The sequence below is a fragment of the Ursus americanus genome, chromosome 2 (assembly GCF_024610735.1).
Source record: "Ursus americanus isolate L20-20 chromosome 2, mUrsAme1.1.p, whole genome shotgun sequence".
In the NCBI taxonomy this organism is placed as follows: Eukaryota; Metazoa; Chordata; class Mammalia; order Carnivora; family Ursidae; genus Ursus; species Ursus americanus.
The window spans coordinates 89,935,882-89,957,864 of NC_142128.1; the positions used below are offsets into that span (position 1 = coordinate 89,935,882).

Below are 21,983 nucleotides of genomic sequence, written 5' to 3' on the forward strand. Positions count from 1 at the left end.
GTGTCTCATCAACCTGCAGAAGTTTTTGTCTCAACCCCAAATGAGATATTTCCAAATCTAGAATATTCTCCTTTCAATAAACCAGCTTATTTATAAGGAGAGGAAGAAGCATAAAAATGCAAATCCTCAATACACCCAGCAAATCTTCTCCACACCAGTGACAGTTGGCCAGGATTTTCCTCCACAGCACTCTTAATGCACATTCCCCAAACAGGAGAACATAGATTTAACCACATAGCAGCGGCTACAGAGTACTGAGCTTCATTGCTATGTGTGCATTAGATAGAATACTGTATACTTTACTTTAGATAAGTCCTCTGCACACCAATACATGGTGAGGAAAAAGCCCAAGGTCCTCTTATAGTAATTCTGCTCGCTAGAGCCCAGTGATTATGAAATCACACTGGATCTGAACTTAAGGAACTTGGAATGTGGTCCTGACCCTAACAAGCTGTAAGACTTTGGCTCTGCTCTTTCACCTTTCCCTAGGTTATCTGCAAAATGAGGGGGCTAGCCAGGCTTATCACTAAGATCCCCTCCTATTCTCATCTGTGCCCTTAAGAGCTTACAGTCAGGACTATGTGACACAATCATAAATACCAAGTGAAGAAAAACTTGTATTATCTTGGATCGTCACCTTGTAACTTGTATTCCAAGACTCCCACCCTCTCAGGAGCCTGAGGGGAAGGGAAAAGCTGGCAGGAGCAGCCGCATACATTGCACCCTCAGATCTGCTAGATTTTCAAGTGATCCAGATTCACTCCCCCTGGTCCTCACGCCTTCCCCTTCCTCTCCCTTATGCATGGGGTCCCACATAGTTCCTCGAATCACCCTTTACTCCCACTAAAATAAACTTGTGAAATTATTAAAGGAGTGGGTTTTAATCACACACATACTCATACATCCATGTGGGTAGGAGAGGAGAAACATTAATTTATTTCATGGTTTAGTTTATAAAAGTTCTTTCATGTTTTGATAAAAATCACACACACACACACACAAACCTATTTACACTGAAGCCAGAGTGAAGCGTAAAGACTTGCTGCCAAAAATCTAAAAAGAAGAATGTGAGAATTTCTTTTCATTAAGAAGCAACAAGTCCTGATAAATAGCGAATAAAAACGGCACCCCCACCCTCTTGCCCTCTCTATTATTTGGGTCTGACCAAGGAGGGTCTGGCGAGCTGTGAATTCCCACCTGCTGATGGAAATACGCAGCTCTTTTCCAGGAGCAACTTAATAGGAATAATAAAAAGACAGTACAAAATGCTACTTTCCAGTTCCCTTTCTATGTTAATATTTTTTTAAAAAAAGCAGCAACACCTTCTGGCTGATACCTATGTCCCACACTTTCCTCCATTTCCATTACCAGCATGGGTCAGGCTCTGAGTGGTTACAAGGAGGGTCCTTAGAACACTTCACAGAAGCCTCTCACACATGGGCTCCTTCCTTGGCTGTGGACACTCACTGGAAATGTATTGATCCTTCTCTTTGGGAATGTTCCTTAAAAGCTCTCAAGGCTATTTCCCGATCTGTTTCATGGTAATATGAGAGTTCCTACCTCAAAGGGTTGTTATGGAGATTGAAATAGTGATGTAGACAAATAAGTATTTAGCATATTTTCTGGAACAAAGTAATCCCAAACGTATATTAGACCATTTGTCAATATTACTATAATTAAATAATGTAGCCTGGCCACACGGGCTCATTTGCCCCCATCTCTTGTTGGTTTCCTCCTAACCATCTTCATTCATCAAGAAAATGGGAAGGCTAGGGTCTGACCACAAACAGGACAGACTTTCCAGAGTGAATCCAGGCATTGCCAGGTAAGGGAGACAAACACCTCCACACAAGGAGCTCTGATTTGCCCCTAGGCTGCTCACACTTTGTTTCCATGTTGTTCTGCTCCTGAGACCCATGGGCACCCAGAAGACAGGAAAGACTTAGACAAAGTTTCAGACAGACTAGTGTCCATTCAATCCACAGACAACACACTGATATTCAAAAGCTATTTGTGATAGCTTAAAATTAGTGATTGTGTATGGAAAGGAAATCTTGTAAGATTGCACTGTTAGTTTAATTCTTCATAGACCTTGCAGGTAGGTCAGATTTACACAAGAAACCTTTTTTTCTGTAATGCCAATAATCTTTTCCTTCCTACTGCCCTAAGTTATAGAGAATATAATTATTTCTTATACTCAAAACCACTGTTCCTTTTTGCTTCTCCTCATCTTAGAGGATAAAACTAAGACACAAATAAGGGATAAAATATGGTGGTAGAATGGGGGGCTGGGATTCCCTTTCCTGCAGTTAAATCCCTTTCTTTGTGTTCTCTGCTTTTACTACATTGAAACAGGAAGGATAAGAAAGACGTGCCAATATGTTTTCAATGGCATCTTCTTCGTTCCTCAATCTTCACTCTAAGACACTATCAGACTCTACCTTCATTCACCTCTCCAACACCTGTCCTACAAGGCTGCCTAGGAACTGATGACAAAACCCAGGAATGCCTACTTAGGGGAAACTTTGAAGCAATAGTGTGAATGAAGGGCAACATTTTGGAAATACTCTCATTTTATCCCAGTGGCTCCTGGCCCCTTACCCCATTGCCAATTCAGGAAGCCAGACTCTTCTGCATTCATCCATTACCTCCCTAGGAGTATAAGATGGATGAAAAGCAAAAAAAAAGAAGCCCTTTTCTGAATGTGAGATTTCCAAAGTCTATGCCATTTGGGTCCTGAGGGGATCCAGGGTTTAGCTAGCATGGTAGGTGAATGGAAGGTAGTGACCTTTGCCTCACATTACCAATGCCATCATCACATCTTAGCCTGGAAAAAATTCTTCTAAGCTGGAGGAAGAGAAAAGAGAAAAAAGGGAAATAATGGAAATATACAGATGGTGACGGGTTCAGATAAAGTGCACTGTGTTCTATATTTCAATACCCCAGTAAAAGGATTCGAAACAGGTACATATGATCTGACAGCAGGGGGATCTTGCCTTATTCCAGGAATGGATTCCCGAGTAAGAGCCCTAATTTTAGAGAAAAATGGCTACAAGAGAAGAGTGACAGAGAGCCTCCCAGAGATCCCCCGAAGGTGGGCCCCATGATAGAAACAATGGCCATCTCATGTGACCAGCATCCTTTACAAAATGCATCCTTTCCCCTATAACCTTCTCTAGGTTCTAGATGGTTCATAAGCCATCTCTAGAGTTAGACCAGCATCCTTTACAAAATGCATCCTTTCCCCTATAACCTTCTCTAGCTTCTAGATGGTTCATAAGCCATCTCTAGAGTTAGATACAGCACCAAGCAAAAAGAAGCTAATTGACTAAGAGTAAATGTCTACTACCCAGCTAAGTAGGGGCTCAAAATAGAAATGAAGTTCAATTATAGAATAAATAAAAGCTACATTTCTCGCATACCTGAATATATATACTGAGACTTGAAGTCAATCCACGCCAGTACCTCTAACCTATACGCAGAACATAATATGAATGGGGCTTCCTGGATATAGCAACTAGTGGCTACACGCGCCACAGCTGTTGCTTAATGGACTGACACGGGGAGCACAGATTCAGTCTTAGAAGACCTTTCAGCCTTGATTATAAGGGACAAGCTAAAACAATAAGACAGGGTTGTTGTGTGGTCTAGGGGATGGTGCAGGGGAAGAAAAAAAAGAGAAGTTGCTGATTAAAAGATGAAATTTCAGTAGCAGAGAGCCAAAGTCCTAAGGTGATGCTGATTTCCCAAGTTCCAACTGGCTTTCCCCGGTTGTACAACTACCGCCAGAGTGGCATATAGTAAAGAGAATGATTCCCAAAGATACTTCTATTTAAAAAGAAGAAAAAGAAACAGGCAGTTTGAGGAAAGGACACAAGTTGAAATGACTTTAAAACAGTTCTGCAAAATTTTTAGGGCCGAATGTTATATGGCCATAAAACAAGGAGGTTGAGGGCTGGTCTGCAGGTGCCTACGTAATTACTTCCAGTTACTGGCTAAAATACACTCCTCCAAACACACTCTCCACAATGAAAGGACAAAGCTATCAAAGTATGCATAGGGGTTCAAGGAAGAAGCACTTTGGGGCAGGGCAAGGGAAGTAAGTACAGAGGTAAGACAAAGGGAGAGAAAGAAATGGAAAAGATTAAAAAAAAAAAGAAAAGGTCACAGGAGCTAGAAAAAGAAGCAAGCTTTTAACAAAACGAGCACAGAATCCACCCATCTCCAAATCTTGTACTGGCTTCTTAGTTTTACAGCCTGTGGTCTCATAGAAGGAAGTCCTTGTTCTGGAAAAGACTGAACCAAGACAAGAATGCCTGGAGGGTGAAGAGTTTACAGTCTGATGTCATTTTCTGTCTCTTTTATACCCTCTCAGCCACTCTTACTGTCAAATGTCAAGCACTCAGGGCTCTCCAGCCACCCCCACACCGTGGGAGAAAAGTAATCCAATTAATAAAAGCTGGAAGACGTTATTACTGAGGCATCAGAGACAGTATGTTAATCCTTTCTTGCCTGTGGATGAGGGTAGTGCTAGACACACACACACACACACACACACACACACACACACACACACACACACGCTCTTAACCAGAATTCTAGGCACCACAGAGTATAAATAGGGAAGATATTTTAAAAATTCATTTATTAATTCAGCATTTATTGAACATCTATTTTATGTCAGGTACTGTTCAGGGCTCCAAGGATTCAATGGCATGTTTTAAAAGAGGAGATCTTTGGGGCAACTGGGTGGCTTAGTTGGTTAAGCATCCGACTCTTCATTTTAGCTTAGCTCATGATCTCAGGGTCATGAGATTGAGCCCCACATTGGGCTCTGTGCTGAGCCCCTACTTGGGATTCTCTCTCTCTCTCCCTCTCCCTGTGCCCCTTCTCTCCCTACCCCCTGCTCACATGCTGTCTCTCTCTAAAAGAATAAAAATTTATAAATAAATAAATAAATAAATAAATAAATAAATAATAAATAAGGAGATCTTTCAAGCTGTCACATAAAAGGTGATTAATTACTCCCCCTAATTACAAATGCACGAACTTACCATTGGAGCACCCCAATTTCAGGGCATGAAATTCACACCCTAGGGCAATTTTGTCTAAAGTTTCCAATATCCAAGACTGATCCCTGTGTTCAAAACCCCAAGACACCCAGAATAATCCTATTTGCTGAATGTTATCTTCTGACAAATAATCTATAATAGCAGCTAGTGGGTAATTCCTAGTCCTCATCTTGTTCATCATGTAGCTTGTCTCGTGAATGCTTCTATAATTCCTCGTATTTGCATGTGCTCTCCAGTTTATATATCTCGTTGACTCCTTATTTCCTGGGAGAATCATCCTGCTTTGGCATAGCAAAGAGAAGAACAGTGGACTGGGGACAGAATCTGTCTCACTCTAGTCCAGCCGTCTAATGACTGGTTACCTCCAGTAGATTCTTCCACCTATTCCACTCTGGAGTCTGAACCAGCACTCCACAGAAACAATCTAGCTGCAATGACCAAAGACTTCCCACATGTCAAATCCGGTTTATTTCTCGGCACTTGCTGCCTTAACTCACCTTGTGCATGAATGTGTCACAACTGACATAACACCCTAGTGTCAACGTCCAACAGTTTGGTTGGGAGGAAGCTGGGGTTTGCCCTGAGGAACTCCTACAAAAGTTCCAGTAGGGGGAGAGATATCTTACCTCTGAGCAAATATGCTGCTTTTACCTTCCCCTGCCCCCTCCAGTACTATTACTTTGCCTTCCCCCAGATATCTGCCACGACTACATCACCCTGTGCTAGCTCTCTCCTCCCATCATCTGAGTCCCAAAGGAGCCAATATCTTTCTGGGCGCTAAAAATCTCCAGGTTGGAGGTAAGGTGGTAGGTTGAGGGCACAATCAGAAAGGTTAACCACAGACACATGGTATTTGGAGTTTATACTACTTTTGCTGCTGCTACCAATGGAGCTAATATTTATTGAGGCCCTATGTGCTAGGTTCTCTTCTTTGTGCTTATTATCCCCATTTTATATAAGAGAAAGTAAGGCTCAGAGAGGTGATTTGCTCAAGATTCCATGTGTTCTTATCCAAGGGAAGCCCTAACCCACTCTATCACTCAAAGACTTTTTTTCCTACAACGGTCATATTATCTGGACCACTTGAAGACCCTATATATTTAAACCCCCGTTATGAGCCAGGTTCAAGTCGCCTCCCACACAGTTCTTCGGTGTCCTGGACATTGGGGCATGTTGTTAATGATCCAGTCAGGATCTCTGAGTGTTCTTTGGCAGTACAGATGTTCCCTAGAACAAGTAGAAAGCTGACTGGCCCAGAAAACTCTGAAGTGTCTAACTTTTGTGCCCAACAGTGACAGACTCTTCTTGATAACCTAGCCAAAATGACTTGTACTGACTTCATCTCTCTGCAGCAGCTGCATTTATGGGCCACTGGGGACTTTCTCAAAATTCTCTCTCTCCTTAGGTTTCTGGTATACCCCTGAATCTTGCTCCCTCCTGCTTCTGTGAAAATCCCTGCATAGTCAGATTATAGAGATCCCAAATTCGACATACCTAAACCAAACCAGCTCTTCCTTTGCTCTTCCTTTTCCTGTATTTTCTACCTTGGCACCACTATCCATTCTGTCAATCAAATAGAACTCCGTTTTTTCCCATATACTTATTTATGTGAACAAATTTATCAGCACTCAGAGCTACGGAAGGAAAACAAAAAGCAATATACCTGGTGCTAAATCCTGTTCCAATGTAGCAATAATTAGATTCATCCACAGAGACAAGAACTAATTTGGGGAAGAAAAGCCGCACTTGTCTCATTAAAATATGCATTCCTCATTTTGTTTATTAGTTATTAATCAACATTTTAAAAGAGTGTTTTGATCAATTTTGGACAAGCAATCCTATGAAAAGATAACTCATAGAGAAGAAATCTTTTAACACTTTATAACTTATGATCAGTATCAATGTGAATATCCTGGTGTTGATATTATACTATTGTTTTGCTGATGTTACCACTGGAAGACAATGGGTAAAGGTATGTAGAATTTTTATGTACTATCTCTTAGAACTACATGTGAATATGTAATTATCTCAAAATAAAAAGTTTAATTAAAAAATTATCACAAAACAGTTATTTTATTTAAAATATATTTTTGGCAGAGAAATAGATGACTAAAGATGTTAAAAATATGCATATGTTACATTAGTATAAAGTTCTACAGGAGAAACTGAATGGAAACACAAATTCAAACAGAAAAAGGTGCAAAGAATAATTTCCCAATGTTAAAAATAAGTGCATGGCTATGAATTTGTGAATGATGGTGATATCAAATCATTATGTTACTGAAGATTCATTTAGGAGAGTAGATTTAAAATTTATCTTTAATTGTCAATAATTTAAAATAATATGGCAGGAATTATATTCTTTGCCACTATTTTAGATGCTGCTCTTAGAATGTATGAAGGGGTTCAGAGTTTTTCAAAAGTGTTTTAGGGGGCACAAGAGAGCAAAAATAAGTTTGAAAAGCAGTGTGCTAGCCATTCCAAGTACATTCACTTCTAAGCATGCCCAGGTTGTTAACAGCCTGAACCCTGGCATCTCTCAGTTCTTTCACTCTGGAATGCTGTCTCATTGTCTGCCAGGCCAACTCCTGCTTATCTTTCAACTCTACTCTCAGCCCCTCTGGGAATTCTTCCCTGATGATTTGAGCACAATTAGGCACTTTCTCTTCATTCTCCTACTTGACCTCATGGGCAGTATCATCACACAGTAGTGGAAGTGTATATTTGCATGTCTGCCTCGCAGTTACATTGTGCAAACCTTTAGGGTGATCTCATTTTATTATTGTATCTCCATTATTGCCGCAAACAGATTCAACCACTTTTCTTTGAATGAATGATTACAAGTATGGTATTGATAGGTTAGATAAAGCCTGGTTTACCATAAATTTAAGTCCTCTGCCTTTATTTTTTTTTAAGATTTTATTTATTTATTTGACAGAGAGACAGCCAGCAAGAGAGGGAACACAAGCAAGGGGAGTGGGAGAGGAAGAAGCAGGCTCCAAGCGGAGGAGCCTGATGTGGGGCTTGATCCCATAACGCTGGGATCACGCCCTGGGCCAAAGGCAGACGCTTAACGACTCAGCCACCCAGGTGCCCCATAAGTCTTCTGCCTTTAAAGTTATATTTTCAGTTTAAGTCCTGTGTACTATGGCTAAAGATGTTCAAACTACTGAACATTAGAGCTCAAGGGGAACTCATTCATTCACTTACTTATTAAAAAATTCTACCCTGCATTACCATAGTATTAAAAGTAAAAAGTCATGCTAAAAATCAGAAATGGTGTGGATGGAAAAGCACAACCACAAATTACATGTACTGACTTAAGCCACTGGTAGTCGGAAATTGGATTCAATCTTCAAACCTTCAGGCTAGTGTACTTATCTGCTGGGTCACTCAGCTGACCCTCAGAATGCAGGGGTTCTTGAATGTTGACACAAATAGATAATCTTAAGCTCGAGTCTTAAAAAGACTCTATTTAGAAAATCCTAAATGTCTTCCTCTATCATGTTATGCCAGCTGTCTGTACTACTCTATACCTGACTTAGGTCAATATGGTTCCTTTGTTCAGTCATAGTTATGACTGAACATCAGGAAGAAATAAGTAAGAACTTGAGCAATTTCATATTGAGCCAGATCTTTCAGCTGTTCAGTCTAGTCTTCTGCTTTTGAAAAGCACATTAAGGAACATGTTACAGGAGAACAGTTATTCCTAAGAGGTTTAAGAGTAAAATATAAATATACCTAGCTTCTTTTGCAATTCATTATGAGTCAGTGACTCATGAGATAATTTAAACATTTCTTGAAACCATTTACATTTAATACCTTCACTCATTTATTCATTCATCCCTTCGTTCAGTGAGTATTCACAGAAAACTACTAGTTGTGGAGTACTCTGCTTATGCATAAAGGTCACAGTCCTTATTCAGATTTCACTAGTTTTTACACACTCGTGTGTATGTGTGTGTGTAATGTGTGTCTTGCAGTTCTACGCAATTTTATCACATGCATACCTTTGTGTAACTACTGCCACAATCAAGATACTGAGCTGTTCCATCACCATTAAGATCTCCTTCTTGCTATCCTTCATGTCACACCCACACTATATCCCTCCCCTCACACCCCAATCCTGACCCCTGGCAACCACCTGCTTGTTCTTTACCTATAATTACCTCATTTTGAGACTACTACATAGAATTTTGAGAATACTACATAAATCATACAGCATGTAACTTGTGAGATTTTTTTTTCCATTCAGCATAACACCCTTGAGACCCCTCTAAGTTGTTGTATGTGTTCATACTTCGTTCTTTTTTAGTTCTGGGTAGTATCCCATTGCGTGGATGTAGCACAGTTTGGTTAAGCAGCTAGCATGGAAGGACACTTCTGTCATTTCCAGTTCTTAGGCTCTTACAAATAAAGCTGCTATGAAAACTGATGTACAGGTTTTTGAATGGACATATGTTTTGATTTCTTGGGGATAAATGTCCAAGAGTCCAGCTGCTGGGTCATCAGGTGAATGTAGGCTTAGTTTTATAAGAAACTGCCAAAGTATTCTCCAGAGTGGCTATGCTATTTTATTTTCCCACCAGCAATGTATGAGAGATCTGGTTTCCCTGCATCCCTACCGGCATTTAGTATTGTCATTGTTTTTTATTTTAGCTCTTCTAAAAGGTTTGTTATAATACCTCATGTTCATTTTAATTTGCATTTCCTCAATGGCTAATGGTACTGAACATTTTTTCATGTGCGTATTTTCTTTGGTAAGATGTCTGTTCGTGTCTTTGCCCATTTTCTAACTGGAATATTTGTCTTAGTATTGAATTTTTAAATTCTTTATATATTCCAGACACAGATCCTTTATGAAATGTGTGGTCTGCAAATATTTCCTCCAGGTTTGTCATTTCTTTGTTCATCTTAACAGTGTTTCTCAGAGAAAATGTTTTAAATTTTGATTAAATCCAATTTGTTAGTTTTTATTTTTATGGACCATGCTGTGAGTGTCATATATAAGCACTCTTCATCTAGCCCTGCCCTTAAGATTTTCTCTTACGTTTTCTTTTAAAAGTTCTATAGGTTTACTTTGGGGGGGGTTGTTTCTTTTTTAACTTAAATTCAATTAGTTAATATATAATGTATTATTAGTTTCAGAGGTAGAGGTCAGTGATTCATCAGTCTTATATAACACCCAGTGCTCATAACATCACGTGCCCTCCTTAATGTCCATTCTCCTCCCCTCCATCAACTCTCAGTTTGTTTCCTATTATTAAGAGTCTCTTATGGTTTGTCTCCCTCTCTGATTTTCTCTTGTTTTATTTTTCCTGGGTTTGTTTCCTTTAGTAACCAGCCTCATGCTGTATGTGTTGTTCTTTGATGTGCTTGTTGGAGATGTGCTCGGCCTAGCACATTCCTTTTATCCATGATATATTCCACAGAATTCATGTCACTACTTTGGTTGCTTCGTTCCGCTGTCATAAATATGCCCACTTTTGTGCACAAACTTGAGCACAAGGGCTGGAATTTGAGGAGAAGAGTGTCAGTTTGAGTCCTTGTCGTTTTGAGGTGAAGGCATGTTGACTTGGCATTAAGCAGGTGGCAGACAGTGCATGCTGACTCGGGCAGGAGGGTGGCTAGACTGTGGATTTGGAACCCACAGGCTGATGGCATTGTGTGTGATGGGGACTTGGCTGCTTTTGCTCATAGTCATGAATTCCTTTAAGTTTTGTTTTTCTGGGAAACTCTATCTCTCCTTCTATTCTGAATGAAACCCTTGCTGAATATTCTTGGCTGCAGAATTCTTTCTTTCAGCACTTTGAATATATCATGCCACTCTCTGCTGAAAAATCCACTGACAGCTTTAGGGGGTTTCCCTTGTATGTAACTGATTTCCTTTCTCTTGCTGCTTTCAAAATTCCCTCTCTCTTTATCACTGCTTTTGGCCATCTTATTTACTTTGTAAAAATATGAAATGCTTCACAAATTTGTGTGTCATCTTTGCACAAGTGCCATGCTAATCTTCTCTGTATCATTCCAATTTTAGTATATGTGCTGCCAAAGCAAGCACTAGGTTTACTTTTTATATTTAAATCTCTGATCTGCATTGAGATAATTTCTTTATAAGGTATAAGATTCATATTGAAATTCATTTTCTTTTGTCTATGGATGTCCAATTGCTATAACACCATTTGCCGAAAATACTTATGGCTATTAATGTCTATAGTGTATATAAAAATATTACTCCTTTCATTTCTCATAGTGGTTATATATTCTTTCTCTCTCATTTTCATTTTTTTTTTAAAGATTTTATTTATTTATTTGACAGAGATAGAGACAGCCAAGAGGGAGGGAACACAAGCAGGGGGAGTGGGAGAGGAAGAAGTAGGCTCATAGCTGAGGAGCCTGATGTGGGGCTCGATCCTGGAACGCCGGGATCACGCCCTGAGCAGGAGGCAGACGCTTTAACTGCTGTGCCACCCAGGCGCCCCTCATTTTCATTTCTTGATCAGTTTTTCTAAGGGTTTATCAACTTTGTCCCTCCCCCCCAAAATTTAACTCTGTTAATTTTTTTCTAATTAATGTTTATCGTCTTATTTTGATTACTTCCTTCTGTCATCATTTTTTAAAATTTATTATGTTATGCTTTGCTGGTTTCTTGAGATGGATACCTAGCTCAGACATTTCCTTTTCTAAAATACAAAACTATAGATTCCACTCTACTTACAGATTCTTGTATATACCAATTTTGATAGGCCCTATTGTCATAATCATTTCATTTAAAATATGTTCCTATTTTCACTGCAGTTTATTCCTTGACCCATGAGTTAAATAGAAGTGTATCACATAGTTTCCAAATATTTAGGGATTTCCTAGTTTTTTGTTGTTTTTGTTGTTATTGACCTTATTTCCAATGATACGAGAAAGCAAAGACTTCATGATTGCAACTCTTTGTAGTTTACTTTCTGGCCCAGAACTCTCAGTAAATTTTCCATTGTACATGAATACAATGTATATTCTTCACTGTTTAAGTATACTATATTAATTTTGTTCATTAAGTCATGTATTAATTATGTTTCAAACATTCTAGATCTCTACTAGATATTTACTTATTTTCTGAGAAAATTGTTTTTAAAATAACAACTATGATTGTGGATTTTTCTGTCTTTTTATTTTTGTCAAATATTGCTTTACATATTTTAGGGCATGTTATTGGGTGCATAAAATTTATCATGGTTACATTCTCCACTTCAATTTACTTTTTTATCGTTGTAAAATATTTCTATTTATCTCTGGTAATACGTACTATCTTAAAGTTTACTTTATCTGATATAAGAAAGCTACATTGACATTCTTGGACTAGTTTTAGTCCATTTGCATTTAATGTAATTACTAATATGTTAGGCCATAATCAGTATCTTACTTTTTGTTTCTATTTGTTCTGTTATTTATTCCTATTTTCTTTCCCTTTGTTGCCTTCATTGGATTATTTCATTTCCTGTTCTGTTAGCTTACAAAAGATCATTTATCATTTAATGGTTACCCTAAAGATCACAACATGTGTTTTTGACTTATTACTGTCTAAAATTACTAAAATCAGCACTTTTTCTAGATATAGGAAAGGAAAGGACCTTAAATTCTTTAACTTCATTTACTTTCTTTTCTGTCTTTTGTACAATTGTTGTTATATTTTAATTCTACATATATTTTAAACCAAAAAGAAATTATTATTACTTTTAATATTTTTATCCTTTCTAGTATCATTCATTTCTTTATGCACGTCTCTACTTTCCATCTGGGGTCATTTTCTTTCTGCTTGCATAACTTTCTTCAGTATTATTTTTACTGCTGATGTTAAATTATTTCTGTTTTTATCTGTCTGAAAATATTTTTAATTTTTATTTTAGAAGATATTTTTGCTGAGTATTCTAAGTTGACAATTATTTTCTTTTTGCATTTAAAAAATGATATCTGTTGTTTTACGACTTCCATAGTTTCTGTTGAAAAGTCAGCATATGAACCTCACTGTCCTTTTAAAGTAATGTACATGTTTTCTCTAGCTACTTTTAAGCATTTTTTTCTTTGTCTTTGGTTGTTAAGCACTTTTGCTATAATGGGCCTAGTTGTGATTTTCTTTCTATTTTATCCTTCCTGGGGTTTATAAAACATTTTGACTCTATTGTTTGTTATCTTCTGTCACTTTACAAGTCTCAGCCATTATCTCCTCGATATTCTTTCTGCCCCAATATCTTTCTCTTCTTCTTCTAGAACTCTAATTTACATCAGACAATTATCATCAGGTCTCAAATGTCTCAAGTTATTTTCTGTATTTTTCCAACACTTTTTCTCTCTGAGCTTCAATACAAACATTTTCTATAATTTTCTAGTTCTTCAATACTCTCCCCTGCTCATAAACTTATCTATTAATTTCCTAATTTCAGTCTGTATTTTTTGTTCTAAAATTTCTGCTTAATTCGTTATTACAAATTTCAGTTCTCAGAAGATATTCTGCATTTTTAATATATATTTTGTAATATATTAATCATAATTTTCCTCAAACCAATATCCTATAACTCCAATATCTGGGTAATCTGTAAGTCTGTATTTATTAATGATTGCTTTCTTCTTTGTTTAGCTAAGTTTTGCCATCATTTGGACCTGTTTCCTGACATAACTAATAATTTTTTACTGATTGCTGGACATTGTACATGACAACTTGCAGAGGCTCTTCGTGATACTGTCTTCCTCCAGAGGAGGAAAGAAAATATTCAATTTTCTTTTGTTAGGCAGTTAAATATAGGCAAATGTCTTTCTCTCACACAGGGATTTAAGAGTGTTTCAGGCTCGATTTCAGGCTTTGTGTAATCTGGAATGTTTCTGTTTGGTGTCACACAAGGATGTCACAGGGCCCCTCTTCCTTGATAGGGCCTCAATTCCAATTTTTTCTTCCCTCTACTATGAGACTCCTGAAACAACTGTTTGACTTTTTAATCTCTTAGTAGTTATTTTATACTTGTTTTCTTGACTGCTGGCCCTGAGAATGCATGTGTTAGTAGTTAGCAAATATCTTAAAAGAAAATTATCAGCAAGATATCAGGCTTTTGGGGGGATTTCTATTTCTACAGAGATTTCTATTTCTTGGATGACTTGGATTGTCTGACCTTTAATTTTTGTCTCCCCAGTAGTGAGACTTCAGCAGACTCTAGGCTGCTCTCTGCTCTGCCACTATTCCTTTCACTGAGAATTTGGCAATTTCCCTGAATGGAAAAAAACAACTGAGTTATATATAGACCTCACTTCAATGCATTTTTCTTCTCACTGGGACTGGGTCCTCAAATCCTTGTTGTCTTAGCTACTGTCTGATGTCTTCAAATAGCTTTTTTTTTTCTGGCATTTTATCCATTTTTATAGTTAAATGAATCTTATCAATGGCTCAGTTCCAATAAAGCTAGAAAACATTCAGTGGTCTGCTCTTAGTCCAGTGATTCTTATTAGGAGGCCAAGAGTTGTCTTCATAATCGCCGGGCAGATAGATCATTTCACTCATTTATGGAACATAAGAAATAGGAACATCGGTAGGAGAAGGAAGGGAAGAAAGAAGAGGGGGTAAACAGAAGGGGGAATGAACCACGAGAGACTGTGGACTCTGGGAAACAAACTGAGGGCTTCATAGGGGAGGGGGGTGGGGGATTGGGATAGGCCGGTGATGGGTATTAAGGAGGGCACATATTGCATGGTGCACTGGGTGTTATATGCAAGTAATGAATCATGGAACATTGCATCAAGAACTGGGGATGTACTGTATGGTGACTAATATAACAAAATAAATATTATTTTAAAAAATAATAAAAAAATAAAGGTTTTCAAACACAGATTCAGTTCCCAACGATAGACCTGGGGCTCATGAAAACCACTGCCGGGTAAACCTTGCTGTCAGGACCCTTTCAAATATACACCAAAAATGTTACCATTGGCAAATCAGGTATGCACTAATTTGGGGAAACTTTTCTACAGTGTTATATCCTCCTCTGCTACCATTGTGTTTGACAAGGATAAGTCAAGACACTCAAACTCACTATTAAATGGATTATTGGAATATGACCTTCTAGCCTACCACGAAGGCTGGGATGACACATTTGCTTTCATCTAGAAAGCACCACTAACCTCACAAATTTCTGATTTCTAATGTACTCCAAGCTGAAAATACAAAATTTAGTGATAAAAGGACTGCAGAGCCCTAAAACTGTATCATACTGTAGAGCCAATGTACCCAAGCATACTAGCAAAGCATTCAGTTTGGATCACCACATGTTTAATTTTTTTATTTTCTCCTTCTTCACTTGAGATATGTAGCCTTTCTAAATGTTGACCTGATTCATTCCAGAGATTTTCATATTCTGGTTTCCTCCTGAACATCAATAATATTTTTTCATCTATTGCTAACCTACTGCTTATCTTCCTTCTTCCCAAATCCATGATACTAGCTGTCGTTTGGAAAGTTTCTCATATTTTCTTTAATTATCAGTTCAACATGTTCTGGGCTCCACTTCACAATGACCCCATTACACATAGGTTTGACATATATAGCATTATGTGATCTTCCTTACGTTTATTTCTCTCTGCTTCATATTTGATTACTAAGAAGATTCACTTTGCATAACCTTTTTAAAATCATTTATGAAGTGATTTCCAATCTCTATAACCATTCTCTTTCCAACATGAAGATTCCTCCCAATTATGGTAATTCAGTTTTAAAATAAATTTTGGTAGAATCCTACTCAAGACTCTTTGAAAGTACATACAAATTATATTTAATAATTACTTTTTATCCACATTAACTGACTTAATGACTTACTGATTGACCAGTAAGATTTCCTTTACAATAGCAATAACACATTATAAAAGGGATTATCTTTCTTAAGAATGTAGAGGTTCCACTCAGTATTAAGGTATCACCCTTTTCCTAGGTAAGCAGGCAAACCCCACCTGCCTAAACTTCCCAGGATTTGCTCAGGAGCCCAATCCTGGATCCATGGATGAGGAGCCATGCATGAAGCCCACAGGTCTTCTGTCACATTGATTACCGTAAGCCAGGTTTCACAGTCTAGCCACCTTCTTTGCTAATTTCCCCCTTGAGGCTCTCCAAGACATAAAATGGATCTTATTACACATCACCAACTTATTTACATCTAAATCATACATCTGTCTAGAACATCCTGAGTATTTGCCACTGTTTGCTCTGATACCTCCTTCTTGTCTATATTGAAACATTTTGACAGATTCTCCCAAAAGCCATTCTCAGCCCAAGGCAGCTAATTCATTGAGTAAATTTATTTTTCTCCTTCTTTCTTTTTTCCTCAAACTCACTTCACATAATCATTTGGGGCCTGCTCAATTTTTCTACCATATTTGGTCTTCACTTCACTTACCCAGGTGACTGATGGCTTCCTTGTCCCAAGGCCAGGTGGCAGCACCAGCAAGGTCTTCCCGCACTGAGCTAGCAAAGTAGACATTGAGGAAGTGAGTACTGTTAAGCTGCAGTGCCTCCTTCAGCTCCTTCACACTCATGTATGCCCTGGAGAGCACACAAGAGAACAAGTATCACACCGAAGGATCAGTACATAGAAAGCAGAACCATACCCAATCAGACTGACACTCCCAGCCAGCCCCTTTAGAGGGGCAGAGAGACAGAGACCAGGCTGTCCAATATAACAAAAAAGGCACTAGTACACATTTGGGATATTTATTCCAAGATAAATAATATCTTACCTTTTTAGCACTATATTATTCATATGAATACTCAGTGTTTGAAGTCATACTCAATTCCCACTCTACATCTTGATTATTTCTTCAAGATAAATCCAATGATACTCCTAATTATTCACCCTGAATACTAACCCCAGGTCATGGTGAAGAAGACCTTCCAACTCTCAGTTTCTGGTTCCTTCTATCACACTACATGACCATTATTATGATCAGAGGACCAACTGAATCTCTATTTCAGTATATGCTTGCTTTGGGTATTACTTAAAAAAAAAGTGGCTAGGGAACATAAAGTAAAAAGAGGAAAAAAAAAGATGAGTTATAGGTAGAAGAGGATATCATAAAGTTACTGCAAAGAGTAATTGTGTATATATATATGTCTATATATTTTTTTTTTCTTTGTAGTCCCTTAATCCGTAGAAACTACTCCAACCCCAACTACCTTATGCTACTTACCAAGTATCATGACTGGTGGCTTTCAACGTAGTAGGCAATATTATGTTTGCACTTATGCACAGAATTAGAGGTCTATTAAAAACACATGCCATATGGCCCATAAAAAAAGGAAACAAGCATTTTATCTCTTTATAACCTTATATATAGTCAAAGACCTTCATCTTTCTTGCATCAGTGAAACTTTAAACTTACCATAAGCAAACAGACTCACTCAACATTCTCACTGAAGAGCTATTTTAAGAACGAACAACTGAAGCAGAGCTCAGTGGCCCTTTGGATTCACTGGATGCTTCCCATAGTGACCACAGTCTGCCACTCAAAAAGGGGAATATTCCTATCACAGCTTAAACTAGGCAGACAGCTCCCTCAACATTAGTTGGAAATTTCCTTTATAGATCATGCTTCATTGTTGCTGTGCTGATAGACAAGCTGAAATCCAGAAGCTCATGTTAGGACAGCATGACCCTTCTTCTATTGCTTGCTCTGCCTCCCAACCACACTGTTGACGCAATCTATTTAATCCACATGTAGGATATACTGGCAAGGAGAACCCAAGAAATAGAGATCCCAAGGAAGATTGTTTTTGTATTCTTTGGAACAGAACCAGAAAGGGGAATACAACTTAAGAAACAAAAAAGATTCTGCTTTAGAATCAAAGATACTTGAGAGAAAAGAGATTTAAAAATACTTTTTCATTTTGACTTATAATATCTTGGAAAAATAGTTCTAAGCCCCAAGAAATCATCCAAATTCCATGAGGTGATGTCAGATGTGATCAGAGGGATATTCCTTCTGCTGCTTTCCTGGAGACACAATGTTTTCTGGACTGTTGCCTGGTTTTCCCTGGATATTAGTCACATTTTCTTTCCCTTTCTCCTTTATTAAAAATAAGTACAATTTCCTGTATTGACAAATTGATGGTTTGGAGCTGTGATGACATCAAGTAATTCTTCAACATGGAGATGTAGGCCAGAAGAATGGAGCAGAGAGAGGGTGAATGGGAAAAGAGAGAAGAAAAGGAAAGGAAAGGAAAGGAAAGGAAAGGAAAGGAAAGGAAAGGAAAGGAAAGGAAAGGAATGGAAAGGACAAATAAGGGCAGAGAGAATCAGAGACTGAGCCTACACACAACTCAGGATACCAAGGAAGACAAGTCACACCCTTTCTCTGTTCCTATTCCAGAGTTCCCATTAAAATTGGGAGTTGGTAACTTGACAGTTTTCTCTCTTTTCTCCTCCCTCACTTTCCCCAAATCCCCCAGTTCCTGGCATGGTTTACTTGGGCTATCTGTGTGTTACTGGCTTCTCCATCTGCCATTTACCAGTCTTGGCTGCCATCCTCTGTCCTCCCTCAACCCAGCAGTTCCACTAATTTCCCTTGAGCACCCTCCAAGAGGCCTCCTCCTCCACCACCAACCTCATTAGCTGGTTCTACTCATCTCCCTTTTTCTTCTTTGCCCAACCCTCTCTCCAGCCATAAATTACCCTTCCAGATGAGAGTATTTATGTCATGCTGGTGGCAAACTGGGTGTGGTTGCTCTAACTCCTGCACTCCACAGAGATATATGTAGACAGAAGTCAGCAAGTATAAGAAGGAGAATACATTTTAAAAAGCTCGAGACAGTTGGAAACAGTCATTAATTGAACTGATAGAAGAAAACCTTATTTTGTTGGAAACAAAGACTTTTTTCTAGATTTTTCCTTAATCTAAAATGGGGAAAATTTAGATATCAGTGTGTCTGCTTTATATGTAGAATGCCCTGCCTATTATAAAGTGTACACCTGTTCACATGGGGCTTATCAGTCTGCAGAGTACCAACTAGTGCTCTCCCTATGCCCAGTGCAACTCTAAAAACTTAGTTTTTCTCCTTCTCTCAAATTCCTCCTGCTCTTAGGTGCCTAGAACTCTACTACCTCACCATACACTTTAGTCTTTTTATTTTCCCACCTCCTGGTTAGTTCCTATACAACAAGCATTCGGCACCTTGCCCACAGCCTTTTACTTCCCCACCTCCTATCATCCATTACTTGGGAAATTTCAACATCTATGTGAAACATCACTGAAAACAGTCTTCTTTTTAACTTCCTTACCTCCAATTGCCCCCACACCTCATATTCATGGTCAGACTGGTTTTTATTCCTGATCTCCTGTAAATCTTTAATTCTACTTGTCTATACTTTTACTTGTTTATGGTCACCTCCTCTCCAGGAATGATTTGAGATCACCATTCTCTCGCTCCTCCTCTCCCACCAACCTCAATCTCTTATTCCCCTGACTCTTAGTAAATGATCATGCCTCCCTCTTCAGTGATGAAACTGAAGCCATTCACCACAGACTCTAACACACACACACACACACACACACACACACACACACACACACACACACACACACATTCAATTCCTTACCTATTTTTATGTTCTTATCTCTGGTCCCACAGGATGAAGTTTCTGAGCAAAGCATAGCTAACACCCTCTCTTTTTCCTTCTCCCTTTTCAATTCAAACTTCTTGAAAGAATAATTTCCTGATCTCCTATTCATTTCTTTTTTCCATGAACCCCCTAATCCCATGGTAACCAGGCGTTCATCGGCGTCACATTACCAAAACTGCTTTAGTTAAAATTGTCGGTGACCTCCAAATTGTCCCTCCCTACAAAAATGAAAAAAATTCAGTCACCTTCTTATGGGAATTCTTTATATTTAGTTGCTTCCTGCTTCTTAAAGTTCTCTACTTCCTCTGCTTTTTTTTTGCAATGTTCTTTTCTGGTTGTATTCTCGCTTTTGAGACCACTCTCAAAAGGATTCCTCTTACCCCTTCTAATCCTTAAAAGTTATTCCCCAGGATTCTGTGGTCTTGTTTCTGGTACATTCTTTTGTCATGCTCCTTGTTCACTATTGGAAACTCTTCTACTCCTAAACTTTGAAGCACAATCAGTCTTTGGATAACATACACACACACACACACACACACACACACATATGAGATATATCTATGGTGTGTGTGTGTGTGTGTGTGTGTGTGTGTGTGTGTGTGTATAACTATAGAGTAGCTTCTTGTTTCTCTTTTATGGCAGGACATCTCCACTTAGATCATACGCATAAATCTTGAGGTCAAAATGTCAATCTGATGGGTGGTTCTACCTGAGCACAAAAGAAATTTCAGTGAATCTGAAATAGTGGTCTAACCAATGAATCTGTGGACATCTTTTACATGGATAGCTATGCAGAAAGGGTTGAGGGTTGAGTTTTGGCTAAACACAGAAGAAGTATGTATCTGTATCCATGGAAAGATAAAAAGGCAAAGACAAGGGAAGGACCACGGTGGCATTTGTCCCCTACTTAATTTTACAGACTGGATTTTGAACTCCTCAGGAAAAACCAAAAAACACTCTTTTTATAAAATTAGTGCAACCCAGGATACACAAGCCATGCTTTAAGGCCTAATGACACAATGAAGCACCAGTTGAGGACAGGGAATACTCTCTCTACTTCTGGAAAGAATTTAGGGATGTCAGCACCATTCTAGTACTGAGAGTTTTACAACCTTGAGTTACTTTAGAAGCCAGCTCTCTCAGGAAGCTAGCTTTTCCCTAGAGAAACAGTGAGGGCAAAAGCATCATTTGGAAATGATGCATGTTAGTAGAGAAGGTAAACACCATTGCCAGTGTTCAATTGCAAACAGTGGGAGAACCACAGAACCTGGTGGCCATGAATTTTTAAGGCATACCCTCCTAGAACTCCCAAAAATACTAGAGAAAGGGGACTGCATGAGGGTAAGATTTTGGTTATATATTGAACTAATGTAATTTGATTGTTAATGGTAATATGACCTCATTCATGCCCACAGGGCTATATGAACTGGGTTTATCTCTGAAACTAAACTCAGTCTTTTTCCCCACAGCTACCTCTCCAGTCTCCCTCTCTGAATTGGTGCTACTCCTATTATCCTCTCCATGACACAAGTAGAAAACCCAGGATTCCTCTCTCATTCCTCCCTCCTTTCTCCTCCACTCTCCTCAATATACTCAACCACCTCCTAAATTGCCCCAGGGAGGACACCATGATGATGACTGTTTCTCTTCTGAATGCCATAAAAGAGGCCAGATATCATCATAACTAGGACATTAGCAACTGGGAATATATTTTTTCTTCAAATTCAAATAGGAAAAACCTGACAAAACTTACTACACCCAAAACATTAACTCAGTTTTGCTAATTCATATGAGAATGAGTAACACTACTAGAAGAAAAATGGAATTATTCTTTAGAAATATGTAAGTGTTGGGTGCCTGGGTAGCTCAGTCAGTTAAGTGTCCAAATCTTGATTTTGGCTCAGGTCCTGATAGGGTCATGGGCTCGAGCCCTGTGTCAGACTCTGAGCTCAGCATGGAATCTGCTTGAGATTCTCCCTCTCTCCCTCTGCCCCTCCCCCTAATCATTCTCCCTCTCTGTGTCTCTTTCTCTCTCTCAAATAAATAAATAAATCTTTAGAAATGCTTAAGTGTTGTAAGAGCTTGAGGCTGCAATAAAAGAAGTAACTAGAGATCAAAACAGTCTGAAGTCCAGTGTCATAATATCTTTGGTTGTAGGCAGAATCATGTTCCCAAAGATGTCCATGCCCTGGAGCCTGGGGTTTGTTAACTTACATGGCAAAAGGGACTTTGCAGAGGTGATCAAAAGTACTGACCTTACGATGAGAAGATT

At 38.6% G+C, this 21,983-nt stretch overlaps 1 protein-coding gene and 1 non-coding gene across 2 annotated transcripts in view; both read right to left on the minus strand.

Moving 5' to 3' along the window:
• The window catches only part of PAPPA2 (pappalysin 2), a 260,116-nt gene that overhangs the window by 148,444 nt on the left and 89,689 nt on the right, over nt 1–21,983 (minus strand). The window contains exon 3 of the mRNA XM_045811473.2: nt 16,493–16,638. Within this exon, the coding sequence (XP_045667429.2) occupies nt 16,493–16,638 (146 nt within the window). The remainder of the gene's footprint in view (nt 1–16,492; nt 16,639–21,983) is intronic.
• LOC123801460 (U6 spliceosomal RNA) lies at nt 11,027–11,133 on the minus strand. The gene has a single exon (XR_006782229.1). It is a non-coding gene; the product is annotated as a U6 spliceosomal RNA (small nuclear RNA).